This window comes from Enhydra lutris, unplaced genomic scaffold (assembly GCF_002288905.1).
Source record: "Enhydra lutris kenyoni isolate GAN:26980312 unplaced genomic scaffold, ASM228890v2 scaffoldscaffold10, whole genome shotgun sequence".
NCBI lineage: Eukaryota > Metazoa > Chordata > Mammalia > Carnivora > Mustelidae > Enhydra > Enhydra lutris.
In genome coordinates, this window is record NW_019154094.1 from 1,393,522 (window position 1) to 1,408,753 (window position 15,232).

Genomic DNA, 15,232 nt, shown 5'->3' on the forward strand with positions numbered 1-15,232 from the left:
CGGTTCCTCAACATGGCCTCCCGGCCCCCAACCCACTCTGGCTCGTGGCTGGTGCGGCCCAGCCAGAAGCCTCTCACCACGATGGCCGCCTCAGGCTGAGCCACAGCGACTGTGCCCCCTATCTGTACTTCTAGCCAGCACTGCTCACGGGCAGCAGGCTACTGTCCTGGGTTGGGGAGAGAGGTGCAGGTCCGCAGTGACCCACCACCCACACCATGCATGCGGAGAGCTCGTCTGTGGGCGCATTTTGTGGAGATTTCTCCTTCAGTGGGACGGCTTGCCTGCATAACCCCCACGCCCACCTATGAACCCAAACTCTATCACCAATGAGCATGAGCTGCTAGGCAAGGAGGCAGGTCCAAGTGGGGCCTGTTCCCCCAAAGCGGGCGGGGGGGACCCAAATGCTCCCCCTTTATTTAATGCATAAGCCAGGACCCTCGGTCAAACTTGGATTCTTTTTTTTTTTTTTTTTTAAAGATTTTATTTATTTGCCAGAGAGAGAGAGAGAGCGAGCGAGCACAGGCAGGCTGAGTGGCAGCAGAGGCAGAGGGGGAAGCAGGCTCTCCGTCGAGCAAGGAGCCCGATGCGGGACTTGATCCCAGCACGCTGGGATCATGACCCGAGCCGAAGGCAGCTGCTTAACCAACTGAGCCACCCAGGCGTCCTGCAAACTTGGATTCTTTTAGGAAAAAGATGTGAAGGTACAAATCAAAGATCTGTACAAAGAAATGAGTAAAGGGTAACCAGGAACACTAGTGTTATCATTGACTGAATTCCTGCCCCCAACCTTCCTTTTTGGAAAGACGAGCAGCTGGGGGAGCTGGCTTTGGCCGAAGTGCCTCAGGCGAGGGTCTGGGTGCCACTGACTAATGACATAAACTCTGAGGACACACAGCTTTGGAAATGAAAGCAGGAACTGGGTCTGGCTGGGGGAGAGGCAGAAGGAAAATAAGTCATCAGTCTCACCTGATCCTTTTGAGGAGACACTGGAGGACGAAAAAGGATCACTGGATTCAAAGGGGTCGAGCTGAGTGAAAGGAGAGAGGGAAGAGTAAAAAGCAATTCATTCGTTCACCCAGCCATCGTCCAACCACAGACTTTCCCACCATCTGTGTACACGGAATCCGGTGCTGGCCACGAGGACGAGAAGATGACTCTGGCTAAACGCTGGTGGAGTAAAAATCCCAACAGACCAACCCCCTCTGCTGAGCAGACCTATAAACTCTGGACAAATGTGAAGAAAAAAAAAATTAAGTAAACTTAAGCAACCACCTGAAGGCTCAGAAGTGAGCCAGAGCAGGAAGACTAGCCTGGAAGTCCAAGTTGGCAGGGGCCAACAGCACAAGGTTGAGCCTTCTGTCTCAACAGCTATAATCTGAGGGTTTCGGAAGGCTAGACCCCAACAAAAGACTCCCTGTCTTTCTGGCTAAAGACCAGAGGATGGTGGTCTGAGACAACCACAGTCATGGGAAAGGGAGAGGCAGAGACTGGGAGTCCAAAATTTCATGATAAGCTCTGCCCAAGGCAAGGGCTGACCCCAGTACCGTGTGAGGGAGGGGAGACTGAATGCAGCCTACAGCTAAGGTCACAGGCACGCCACTACAGGTGAGAGAAAGTGAGTGTGCAGTGGAGCCTCACGGAGTCAAATGCCTGCTGAAACTGAACCACCTGGGCTCTCGGCACACAGCAGCAGCCCATCACCACGAGGGAGCACTCACAGTTCACAGGATACATCTTCAAATCATGCAACATAACAAGAACAGAAAAACCTGCGGCCAGTTCTCAAGGGAAAAGATAATCAATAGAACCAATCCCAAGAGGACCCAGATGTTTTAGAATTCTTTGATGAGGATGACTTTGAAGCAAGAATAACTGTGTTTAATGAAGTAAAGGGAAGTACACTTGAGAGGAATGGATAGGTGGGGCGCCTGGGTGGCTCAGGCTTCGGGGGTCTGCCTTCAGCTCAGGTTATGATCCCAGCCCCATGTCGGGCTCTCTGCTCAGTGTGGAGCCTGCTTCTCCCTCTCCAGCTCCCCCGTGTTTGTCTTCCCTCTCTTGCTATCTCTGTCATAAATAAATAAAAAAAATCTTTAAAAAAAAAAAGAAGAAGAAGAAGAAGAGGAGGAACAGATAGAAGATCTTAGAAGAAAAATAGAAACTATACAAAGAAACAAATGGAAATTCAAAAACTGAAAAAAGTACAATATCTAGAATAAAAAATGTCACTAGGTCAGCTAAATGACAGATGATCAAGAAAAAAGTAAGTGAGGTTGAAGACATATCAGTAGAAATACCCAATCTACAGAAAAAAGAAGAAAAAAGAATGAAGAGAAAACAGAGTCTCAGGGATTTGTGGAGCCAGTAGCAAAACCTCCAAATAAAAGTAACTGTAATCCCACAAAGAAAGGAGAGAACAGGGCAGAGAGAGAAAATGTCTAAGAAGTAATGGCCAAAAACTTATCAAGTTTGGTAAAAGACCTGATTTACAGATTTAAGGACTTCGGCAAACCCCAAACAGCTTAAATACGAAGAAAACCACATACACACGCTTCACAAACTATCAAAAAGCAGTGATAAAGAGCTAAAGCAGCCAGAGGAAAACAGCACAATACCTATGGGGAACAACTGCCTGAGAGACTCACGACTTCTCAAGGACAGGAAGGCCAGAAGGCACTGGAGTAACATCCTAAAAGCGCTGGAAGGAAAAAAAATACCAGATCGGGCACAGATACCCTTCTAGAATGACAACAAAGGGACACCTGGGAGGCTCAGTCATTAAGCAGCTGCCTTCAGCTCAGGTCATCATCCCAGGGTCCTGGGATCAAGCCCCTCATCAGGCTCCCTGCTCAACAGGGAGCCTGCTTCTCCCTCTGCCTGCCACTCCCGCTGCTTGTGTGCACTCTCTCTCTCTCTCACTCTCAGACAAATAAATAAATAAAATCTTAAAAAAAAAAAAAAAAAAGAATGTGTTATAAGAAATGCCAAAGAAAGTTCTTTAGGCTTAAGGAAAAGGATGAAGAGCATCAGATGTGGCAAATACATGGGTAAAAATAAGTCTTTAAAAAAAAGTCTCTTTTAACATATACAATGAATTAAAGCAAGATGGTGTTAGGGAGTTTATGACATATTTAGATATATTCCTATGACAACTAGAACATAAGAGGAGACACTGCTGGCTGGGGAGGAGGTGAACAATGGACCTACAGGGTTGCACATTCTCTACATTGGAAATGAACTGATGTAATATTAACTCCACGTCACTACAAAATTTTAAGGGTGTATATGGTAATCCTTAAAGGAACCTCCAAAAAATAACAGGAATAGGTATAGTTAAAAGAAGCCAGAAGATACTAGAAAGTGGAATTTTAGAAAACATTTAAATAATCTGAAAGAAGGCAGAGAGGGAACAGAGGAACAAACACAGGGGATAAAAAGCAAGGAAATAATAAAACAGTAGCCTTAAATCTAACCATATCAATAACTACATTAAATGTTAAGGGACTAGACACTCTATTTTGAAGGCAGAGATTTCCAGGCTGGAAAGAAAAGCAGTCCCAACTATATGCTCGCTATAGAAAACCCTTTGTGTAGAAAGACCCAGGGAGACTGAAAGTAAATGGGTAAAAAAAGATATAGGAAGCAAAGAGTAAGCATAGGAAGGATGAAGGAAGGCTATTTCAATAGGTGGTAAAACAGATCTCAAGACGGAGGTATTGCCAGAGGAAAAAAGAAAGCTTTTATAATGATAAAAAGGTTACTGCATCAAGGTGATACAAGAAGCATAATTGTGTAGGCACCTGACAGAGCTTCAAAACACATGAAGCAAAACTTGACAAAATGAGCAGGGACATAGACAATTCCACAAACACAGACTTTAACATCTCCCTCTCAGCAATGGGTACAGTGGTAGAGCTACAAAACAAGCAAACAAAAACCGTAAGGACACAAACAATCCAAAAAGTACTACCAACCACACTGACATAAGTGGCATTTACAGAATATTGACACCCAACAACAACAGAGCAACATTATTCTCAATTGTACATGGTATGGACACCAACACAAACCATAATATGGGTTATTATTATTATAAAAGGACAGCAAACATACAAAATGTGTTCTCTAAAGACCAATTTAATTAATAAAAATCAGTATTATAAGATATGGAAAGGAAGGAAAGAACAAACACCTGGAAACAAAACAATACTTTCAATGATTCATGCTTCAACAGAGAAATCACAAAGGAAACTAGAAAATATCTCGAACTAAAGGGCAATGAAGATACAACATATGAAAATGTGTGGAATGCAGCTAGGAAGTGCTTAGAGTGAAATGTGTAGTTTAAAATATTTATGTTAGAAATGATGGTCTAAAGTCAGTGACTTAAGGTTGAATCTTAAGATGTTAGAAAAGGAAAAGCAAGTACTAACCCAAAATAAATAGAAGGAAGGAAATAATAAAAAAGCAGAAATCAGTGAAATAGAAGCAAACAAGAGAGGAAATTAACACAGCCAAAAGCTGGTTCATGGACAAGCTCAACAAAATTGATCAACAGAGAGTAAGAGCACAGATCACATGCATAGATCAGGAGCAGAAACGAAAGGGGGATCCCATGACAGGACTATCAACAGAAATGTTACAAATTAATCCTTGCCTTCAAAGAGCTCTGGGTCTAGTGCAAAAGACCAGTCGGTCTGTGGAGAAGAGGAAAACCAGGGAATGTGCGGGCTGGAGGGAGAGATGCAGCCTGGAACATGAAGGGAGGCTATACCCTGCCCTCACTAGACACGAGAATTCTCTGTTCAATCACAGAGTCGCTTTTTTGTGCAGTGCACTGGGCCTAACACCGTGCAAGACACACTGTTTGCTAGATGCTAGGGGTAGAGAGGGGCACGTGAAGGCCTCACACACTTTCAGAGCTGCCAGGAAGATGGCAGGGTGGCTGTGTGAACACATGGGGAGCACATGATGCTTAGTCTTGTTTCAGTTTTGTTGGGAGACGGGGCAGCAATGGGGTAGGTGATAGCAGAGAGAAGCCATCCAGTGGGCCTGAGCTGAAGTGACAGGGGCACAGAAAGGAAGAGAGAAAAGAGAGCTCTTTGGGACCCAAGCATTCCTGACATGGGCTCACCGGCCCACTGCATGTGACAGCCTGAGCCATGGGACAAGCCTCACAGGGACAAGCACCGGGCACACACAGTTAGCTCTATACCTCCCCAGCGTCACTCACCTTTGAGGGTAAGGAAGGGTTTTTCGTGAATGGGTCTGAGGTAAATGGGTCATTCTTTGTCTGTTTCTTAAAGAAGTCATCAGGTGCAGAGCCACGGAATGGGTCGCTTTCTTTGAAAGGATCCCCTCCGAATGGATCTAGAGGGTGTTTTGGAAAGTGAAGGAAAATACGCCCCATGAATAAACAGTATTATGCTTCGTGAAAGAGCCCAAATATAAAAGAACACATAGCTGATGCCTTTTATATGAAAATTTACAAAAGGAAAAAACCATAATGCAGAAAGCAGGTCAGTGATTGCCCGGGGCCTGGGGGTGGGGGGTAGGAGGCACAAGGGAACCTTCTGGGATGATGGAGATGTTCTCTTATACAAGTGCACACATTTACCAAAACTTATCTAATTATACACTTAAAATTGGTGAATTTTGTTGTGTGTAAATTACACCTGCCAACCAAGCTAATTTTAATAAGAAAAACATGGCTAAATCCAGAGACAAAAAGCAGGTTGGTGGTTGCCAGGGGCTGGGGGAGGGGGAAAGGGGCATGACTACTCATGGGATGAGGCTTCTGTTTAGGGGATGGAAACGTTCTAGAACTACACAGAGGTGGTGGTTGTATGTTATAAATGTACCAAATGCCACTGAATTGTCACTTTAAAATGGTGAGTTTTGTGTTTGTATGAATTTCACCTCAGTCAAAAAATAAAAAATAGAGAAGTGGATAAATAACCAGGTAGCAGGATTGCAACACCGCACTCGCGGTGTGTTCCTTCCCCTGGAGTGCGGGGTACAGGCACAGTGAATGGACACGGGGCAAAGCCTGCCGTCACCAGGAGGGAATGAGACACTAGGCTTCCAGGCAGTGCAGATGGCCGTCCTTCCCAGAACACGCTGCCGCCGCCGTCACCACCTCTGGCACCCGTAAACTGAAGCCCCATTGCGGGCAGGCGCTACACAGGGACCCCTGACGCTACCACATGCGACACAAGTGGGCACAAGGGACCAAGCTGCTGTGGACACATCTAAAAGAATCGCCTGGCTCTGGGGAGCTCCTTTTCTAGTTCTCCCTCTCTTGCCGCTGTGAGGTTGGCAAGAAGGGGTGCCTGACCATGAAGGGGAGCGTAATGTCACTGCCAGGCTTCCTCAGACTCTAAGCCCCCTGCTGTCCTGTCATAGGAGGCCTGGCAGGCGGCTGCTTTTCCATTTCCCTCAACTTGAATTAGGGCTGGAAATAGCCTGAAGATGAGAAAATAAAGTCTTTTCAACAAAGGCTTTTACCTGCCGAAGCTGTCTGTTGTTCTGCGAAGGGGTCATTCTGGAATGGGTCACCTAGGTTAGAGGAGAGAGGAATGTTTAGCTCTACGGCAGAAAGGGCTCGGGCATATCCAAGTGGGAGCAGCCACTGGCCGAGGCAGCTTTTCTGAGTTGCGGCGTTCAAACAGAAATGGGGTATTGTTGGTGCTCAACATGGGCTGGAGGCGGGGAAAATGTGGAGTGAGCCAGAATTCACCCCCTCCTCCTCGCCATGCTTGACGCTTATGTCTCATCTCCCTCTCACCTCCCGCAGGTGCGACAACACAGGACTCTGGGGTGGCCCTAGGCCTCAACCCACAGGCAGCCCGGAGCGATGGTGAGCTCCCCACACCCGAGCTGAGGAGCTGCCAATTCCATTTTTGCACCCGTGGAGCTTCGACCCCGCATTTGACAGGACACTGGAAAGGTACACCCCACTGCCCTCCCCCTGCCCCAGCACTTTGCTCAGGAATGTACAGTCTTCCTGGAAGGCTTTCGGGCTTCCTACTCCCGAAAAAACAGAGAAACTGAGGAAAACTTATTTCTAGAAATCTTCTTAGTTATTCTCACCTTGTGCGTGGCTCTGGGTAAACGTGTCACATGAAGACCTCAGACTTACGTGGGGATCTGTCCTTCACTGGGTAGTTCCCATCTGATTGTCTTATGGATCCCGCCAGCAGAGGGAGGGAGAACTTATCACCCCTAGCGGAGGCCGGGAACGGAGGCATGCAGAGGTTAAGGGCAGAGCCAGCTGCCCTTGAACGTGGGCACACCTCACTTCCACCACATGCCAACGCCTCAGCTCTGTAGTGAACCAGCTGAGGCGAAACGCTCAGGCGGCCCAGAAGGCTCCAAGAACTCCCTTCCCCCTCCATTCCGGAAGGTGCTATCTTGCAACCGTTCTAGTCATCGGACATAAAGCAAACAGCCCTCCAATGACTGAGTGTGCACCGAGTGAGATACCTTTGAAGGGATCAGCTCCTTTAAATGGGTCGGATTTGAAGGGGTCTTCGGCCTGGAAAGGATCCGGATGCAACTCTTGGGCATTGTTGCTAAATAACAAGGCTTTATTTTTGAAAGGATCATCCTATAATTTTGTGAAGAGACAGGACAGGAATTTTATTATTTCAAATTTAAAGCAAAGTACAGAATTCCCTACCCAACCAGCATATTTCTCCTTCAAGCAGTGGGATCCTACAGAGAACAATTTAAAAAGCCATTGAAGAAATGTGGACGTTGGTTCATAGTGACATGTCGACACTAGTTTATTTGTGGTGACAAATGTTCATTTGCGGGGACAAGGTGTTAATGATAGGGGAAGCTGGGTGTGAGGCATGTGGGAACTTACTGTACTACTTTTAAGTTTTCCTCTAAGTCCACCACTCTTGCAAAATAGAAGTTTATTTAAAACTTGAGTGGAAGCAACTCGAACAAACTTGCCCATCGACAGACGAACAGATACACCGGATGTAGTATGTAAACACACAAGGGAGTATCACTGACCCTTGAAGACATCATGCTGAGTGAAACAAGCCCATCATGAAAAGACAAGTGCTGTGTGACAGGGTCACTTTATAGGAGGTCCCCAGGGGAGTCAGATTACAGAGACAGAAAGTAGAGCGGTGGGTGCCAGGGGCCGGGGCAGAAGGACGGGGCATTTAGTGGTTATGAGAATGTTCTGGAGTTTAGCTGCATGATGTGACTATACCGAGGCATGGTTCAGATGATCAATTCAATGTTATGTGTATTTTCTTACAATGATAAGTTTTTCTTAAAGAAAAAAATCACTAAGTCAGAAAACAGTGGCATTTTTGGAAACGTCAGAAAGAAAACCTAACAAGCCATTCAACAATGACAGCATGGACGTCGTTCAAAAGTGTGGCCTCCCTCAGTCATCTTCTCACAGAACATCTACCTATGTGGGCATGTTTTAAAATGCTCTTTCTGCACCAAGAAACACGCTGGCTGCTTACATCTCAGGAGGAAATGGGCCGCTCTTGCAGTTGGAACTACTAGAGCGTACACGCTCGGCACTTTGCATGTATTTTAAAAAGTGCTTATTTCTAGAAACAAACAGGCATGTTTAAACCAGAAGAAAGAAAAAAAAAAAGATTTGCTTTTGAAGACCACATTTTTATAGTGGAAAATGGCCCAAATGTTGCGGGGGGAGGGGAAAATGCACGGGAACAATGCACTTCGTTTAGAAACAGTGAGTGTATTTTGGTTAATAAAGACACACCCTCAGTGAAAACACGAAGGTTTCGCTGTGATATGAACAAGCACAACATCCTCACTGAATCTGGCAGATGTGTTGGCACCCGTGGGGCTGGCAAACAGCCATTATTCCAAAGCCAAATAATTAAAGAGCTGGGGCTTCCGTAAAAATACAGACAATGGTTGCAGGGCAATGACGTCAAAGGTGCCAAAAGAAGACTCCTGAACAAGGCTCCTAGCACTCTGGGCTGGGTGACTTTGGGAGGCAGGATGGCTCTCAGAGGCACTGGGCTAATGGGAAGCCCTGGGCTGGGGATGACCTACACCCCTGCCCTCTGATTGAATACGGAAGGGTTTTTCTTACCTGGGAAAGACTATCTGCAGCCTCTAACCACAGGGCTTCCCAAGGTGGGGAAACCAAGCAGGGATCTTAGGCAAGTAAGCACAGGTGTCGGCAAGCACCGCGGCTGGCGGAAGCATGCAGTTCATTAAGGACAGCTCGATGCTAAGACCTGCACCACACATGCACCAGCAAGCGTCTGATGGGGCTCTCAGACACAGAGAAAGGTGAGGGAGAGGTCCTAATCTAAAGGAGCTGGGAGGCCAAGAGGGAAAATCAACCCCTCACCCTGTACCATGAGGGGTGGAATGTATCGGTTCCGGAAGAACAGAGAGAAATGATGACTTGGATATAGGTGTGCATTAAGAACGACAGCTTGGTCTCAGACTGGAAGCTTCTACTTAGTTTTTAATAGCATTGATTTACAAGTTGGTGGGTTTTGTTGGTTTTTTTTTTTTTATTGGTTTCGATCATCACTTGGAAGCCTGCCAAATAAAAGGAGAGGATGGCAGAGAGTAGCCTGTGATTCTAGGGGCTCTGGCTGCGAGCCCCCTGAACTGAAAGCCAGGTCTGCAATCTCGTCTCAGGAGCAATGATTTGCCTAAGGCAGCAATCGTTCCCTCTCCTTCAAAGGAGAAGCCTAAGAGACCCTGGGAGGACTCGTGTACGGAAGGTAACCACCAGTGGTTCTGATTCCACTTCACGGATTCAGAGCAGAAAATGAGATTTCCCCTGGTGCACAGATGCCGTAAACTCCACCACCCACTGACCACTTACCAACGAGAACTGGGCCATCTGCCACTTGGGAGACACAAGTGCGGCAGACAAGCTCTGGGGCGGAAGACCGATCACTCCGCAGAAGTAAAACACTTCAAACATGGAGTTCAGTAACTAGTCTTAATTCTCCACTTGTTAAAATATAGATATGACACCCTGAAAGGAGTTTCTGTGACTTTCCCTCCCTTTGCATGGGAGCTGGGCAGTGGTGTACTGGTGAACCAGCTGAGAAAAAATAAAAAAATGATTGGTAGCTTCTGCCATTTCCCACGGTGTAAATACTCCCACCGTAGCTGAATCCAAGTTACCAAGAGTTGTACAATCAGGTTACAAAATTCCTATTTAATAATCAGCTCTGGAAAGTCAAGAAAATATGGCTCCAGCAAGCCAGCGGGGCTGGATGCAACAGATGACCCAATGATGAGTTCTCGGCGAGGCTGAAGTCTGGGATGATTTACTACCTTCTCTCTACTACACAGGTTGGTGGGGTGCTGTCTTCAAGGGCAAGGCCAGTATTCTCAACAACAGATGACAGACAAGAAATAAATCTGGCTTTTTAAATCAGTCTCTTGGACAAAGTAACATGGTATGAGCTTAACTCTAAAGTTAGTAACTTTAGTAGAACTGTGCAGCCTTAGAAAGTTCTAGATGCACCTCTCTGGTTACACTACTTTCAGGGGACCAAACCCCTCACTCGTGCCCACCTCCAAGAGAACTAAGAGCTCTGTGAAGCGGTCCTGAAATATTCAAGAGTAAACAAAAAGCCCTCTTCGAAGTGTTTATTTAAAAAAGGAAACAAACCGAAAAATGCTTTAAAAACTGTATTTGTACAAGATAAATATAGATTTTCTTTCAGACACTGGTTGCAAGTTTCTATGTAATATATCTGACGTCGACATTCCAGGATGAGTTGACTATCATGTAAACTTTGCCCCGCTTACAAGATGAATGAAAATGAGGAAAGATTAAAAATCAGGGAGGGGAGGGGAGAGGAGGGGAATCCCTGACCCTTGCAAACCGCTGCTTCGCTGCCGACTTTCTATCCAAGGAAACCGATCTTATTTGAACCTACAAAAAGGCTTGAGAGTGAGCTGTGCCGTGAACTAAGATGAAACGGGACAAGCCCAAGCTGTGCAAGGGACCAAGGCCAGATGGGGAAAAGGAAAGCAGGGTCACGAAGCTGAAATGCACACGCGGAGATGGAGACAGGCGGACAGCCAAGCAGGCAGCTCTGCCTCACACATGTAACAAGACTGGACGTTCGTCGTCTAACTTCGGACAATCAAGCGGACGATCGGCCCCAGGGCAGATATGGAATTCCCCCATTTAAATTCCATGACAAAAAGGAACCTGTCAACAGCAGAGGGAAGGAGCAAGGGCCAGAGACAGGAGACAGAGGAGAGCACCAACAGCGTCTTCTAAGTGCCTCAGGGAAGGCCTCGTAAGCTTCCCCATAAATTCCTGGGACTGAGCACTCAGCTACTGAGGAAAGAAACGCGTCAGGAAATGAACACGAAGGGCTAAGTCTTAGTTGAGAGAGAGAGAGGAGCTGTGTTATTACAGGAAGGAAAAGGAGTCCACGAAGCCAACAGGGTCAGGAGCAGAAGGAGGGCTCAGAGGAGGAGTCCTGGACGCGGGGTCAGCAGTGCAGGCCAAACAGTGAAAGGCTTTGGAAGCACAGCACAACCAAACCATGAAGACCAACCGCGTCCCACGGGCTCCCTCAGGAGCGCAAAGATGCTCTTCTCAGCCAGACTAAAGTGGAAACGCTGGGCCTCAGGGCCACAACAGCAGGCTCTGGCAGGAACAGGGGACGGGACAATCTAAGAAAACAGTAACACTGGCTGGATTTGAGTCCTCAGAAACCTAATAGGCCAACAGCCCTTGGCCCTTGATCAGGACCCCTAGGGTCGTAAGGTGCCGAGGTTTTCAGCATAAACGAAATTGCAAGAGAGAGGCCAGTTCATAGGTCAAACAGCAGTGCCTCAAATGGGTTGTCACTTCTTGATCTTCAGCAATACATTCGATTTTCAAGGTGCTCCTTGTGCGAACACACACACACACACACACACACACACACACACACACACACACCATGATCCCCCCAACTAGTAGGATATAGGGTTTCACAACGTGTGAGAGCTTGATTCAATTTTGGTTAAGTTTGGGAAGCCCTCCGAATGTGGGTTGTCGGCCCACCGGAGACGAAGGTCTTTAAACACTGGTTTACAAAGGATTCGGGCCTATCCTTTGCTTTGTCTTGGAAGCAAGGCTGGAGCACAGCCACGTATGCTGGGCTGCAGGGCCTGTGGGACACACAAAGCAGCAGCAGACACAAGAAACACCCCGCGTTTGGGAAGACTCGAGGCTGGCAAGCGCCGGATCCGGCAGGCCGGGCATTCTCTGACCTCAATGTGGGACCTAATCCCAGGACTGGAATACATTTATTCGACCTTTACCATGGCTCCAAAACCGCCCCTCTCTGTCAGGGAGACCCCCTCGCTCAGGTCGGCTAAGTTGGTCAGGCTGGCGCCGTGGGCCCCGTCGAGTGCCTCGTCGTACTGCTCCAGGGTCCTGTGGGCTTCCTGGTGGCTCTCGTGCAGCTGGGAAAGCTTGTTTCTTGCCTACACAACAAAGATGGCTGACATCACACGGGGTTTAGGGGGAAAGTGTCAGGCAAGACATATTTTTTTCTCCTAATGCCCAAACCTGAGTGATTCAAATGGGAAACTGAATTACTCGCCTACAGAGTTTACAAGAAGCGAGACCACTTGTAAACCAGAATGAGGTCCTTTCTGCCACCCCATGAGGCCTCTCTGTATCCCCAGCCCCTGAGAGAGGCCTGTGTTCAAACAGATGTTTGTCAATTCTGAACAAACTGAAATTGGTAAAATCCAGATTCACAATCTGTTCCCAGAGATCAATGACATTTTCCTTTATGGGGTTTTTATTACCCTGTCTGCGTTAATAAGCAGCAGTGAACGTCAGTTATTATTACTGACACACACTCACGTCTTGGTTCCTAACTACCTTGTACAAACTCTTACTGCTCAGAGGAAAAAGGTCTTAAAACAATACTAAACCTATTCATTAAGAATGAGGGACGCCTGGTGGCTCAGTGAGTTAAAGCCTCTGCCTTTGGCTCAGTTTGTGATCCTGGGATCGAGCCCCGTATCTGGCTCTCTGCTCGGCAGGGAGCCTGCTTCCCCCTCTCTCTCTGCCTGCCTTTCTGCCTACTTGCGATCTCTGTCAAATAAATTAAAAAAAAAAAAAAAAAAACTTTAAGAATGAAATACAACAGAGAGTATTAAACCCCCAGCACGTGAGTGTGATAAACTTTTGTCCGTAACCTGGCAAAAGGAGCGAGAGATGGAGCCAGTCAAGAAAGGAAGCACGACCAGCCATTCCAACACTTCTGGGCGCGAGCATCACCCCCATCCCACAGGTGGGACACCCAGGGGCCACAGCACACAGGGGAGCGGGAGAGGAGCCCTCCCTCTGCTGGCGAGCCACCGCTGCAGGCCTCAGGGACTTCACACCGGCACGGGAGAAGGATGGGGTGCTCAGACAGCTTGAAGAACTGGAAAAGGATCCCACATGGGGTGAGACTCATCACAGCATGGGGCCTCCTCCATGTGCCAGTCCGCAAACTACATGGGGATGGAGAGGTGCTCAAACCAGTCTCACGCTCTGTCCCTCTTGCTTGTCCGAGAACCACATTGGTGAAGGCATTTCTATACCCAAGACTCTCTTCAAAGGAGCTTTACAGGTCCTTTGCAGGTCCTGCCCATTCCCCCAAAATGGCACTCGCTCAGGTGGGGAAGTGGAAGGATGGCGAGGCAAAGCAAACTGCCACTGGGCCAAAGACAGCACGATGGTGGCACATGCTGGAGGATTCTGGGTGCTTACCCTCCGGGCCAGGATGACAGCCTCTCAGAAGAGAACCTAACATAAATGAGGTGGGTCACAGTAAAGGAAACAAGTGGCCTCGGCTCAGATGCAGACCAACACAGGCTGGTCACACACAGCGACAGGACCGGTCACCGGAGGTACTCCACATGCCGGAAAACCCCAGGAGACCTGGCCACGGCCAGCAGAGGTGGGGACCTGCCTTCAGCAAGGTACCTGGTTGATTTCGTCTTGTGTCGATTTCAGGGACTTGATGATGGTTTCCAGCTGAACTTTCCCGGCCTGAATGCTCTGCTCCAGCTGGGTTTCTTCTTGCTGCAATCGGTTCAGCTCAGACTTGGCCCGGTTCAAGTCATCTTCCTGGGACTTGAGGTCAGATTCTTGAGACTGGATTTGGGTCTTCAATGAGGAAATCTGAAATGAGATGAAATATGATTGAGGGAGAATTCTTTTTTTTTTTTTAAAGATTTTATTTATTTATTTGAGAGTGAGAGCATGTGCACGAGTGTGGGGGAGGAGCCGAGGGAGAGGGACAAGCAGACTTCACACTGAGCACAGAGCCCGATGTGAGGCTCGATGTCACGGCCCCAAGGTCACAATCTGAGCCGAAACAAAGAGTTGGACACTCAATCGACTGAGCCACCCAGGTGCCCCGAGGGAGAATTCTTAATTCACACTGTTGGAAGGAGCTAGCCAGTGAGGCAGACACCAGCCCAATGGCCGGACAACTGGCCTCCTTCCAGGGCCCTCTCTCCACTCGAAAGACGGAGAGAAACAACAAGGCAGACATGCTCACTGCCATGTAACGGGCAAAAAGTCAATTTGGGGTAAGGAAGAATGAGACCTGGGGTAAGCACAGGCCATCCGTCCCCCAGGGGCTAAACATCCCTGTACAAGGCCTCAGAGGGGGCCACGGGGCTTTACAATCCGTGGAGATTGCAGCCCCCGGGTCTGTAACAAGCAACGGAGATGACAGCAGGGAGAGGGGCGTGCCAGCCCCCTGTGCAGGGAGGCACGGGTCAGGGTAAGGGGTCCACACACACAGGTTAGTGGGGACCAAGGTCGTTCACCCTGTGGCTTGGTGGGCGAGACTGAGGTCAGGCCACAAATGCTTGGGTCGCTTTTCCAAGCGGTATGTCCGGCAGCTCTATTAGGGCAGGAAGATGTCTCAGCCCTGTGTTTCAAGGGCACGGTGAGCTCCAAGAGGGCCACAGGAAGAGCCCCCCTGCAGTGCTGGGGGTGAGACTCACCATCTGAGTCTCGTCCTGGCACTTCTGCCTCACATCGCTCAGCATGTCTCGGAGCTTGGCCTTCTGCTGATCCATTTCGTCAAGGCGGTCTTGGGCGTCCTGTTTCTGAGCTTCTAGCTCTTGCAAACTGCTTGTTTCCCGGTCTAAATCATTTTGTAACTCCTAGGGAAAGGTCACATCACTTTACTTGAGATGAAGGAGAAGGGGGCACATCCAGGTAACG

At 48.1% G+C, this 15,232-nt stretch overlaps 1 protein-coding gene across 4 annotated transcripts in view; it reads right to left on the minus strand.

Moving 5' to 3' along the window:
- The window catches only part of LOC111143782 (epidermal growth factor receptor pathway substrate 15 like 1), a 95,068-nt gene that overhangs the window by 26,227 nt on the left and 53,609 nt on the right, over positions 1-15,232 (minus strand). For all 4 annotated transcript variants that reach the window (XM_022497650.1, XM_022497649.1, XM_022497651.1 and 1 more), the window contains exons 14-20: positions 15,010-15,171; positions 13,976-14,173; positions 12,310-12,474; positions 7,483-7,606; positions 6,505-6,555; positions 5,231-5,367; positions 967-1,027 (exon numbers count right to left, since the gene is read on the minus strand). In XM_022497650.1, the coding sequence (XP_022353358.1) occupies positions 967-1,027; positions 5,231-5,367; positions 6,505-6,555; positions 7,483-7,606; positions 12,310-12,474; positions 13,976-14,173; positions 15,010-15,171 (898 nt within the window). The remainder of the gene's footprint in view (positions 1-966; positions 1,028-5,230; positions 5,368-6,504; positions 6,556-7,482; positions 7,607-12,309; positions 12,475-13,975; positions 14,174-15,009; positions 15,172-15,232) is intronic.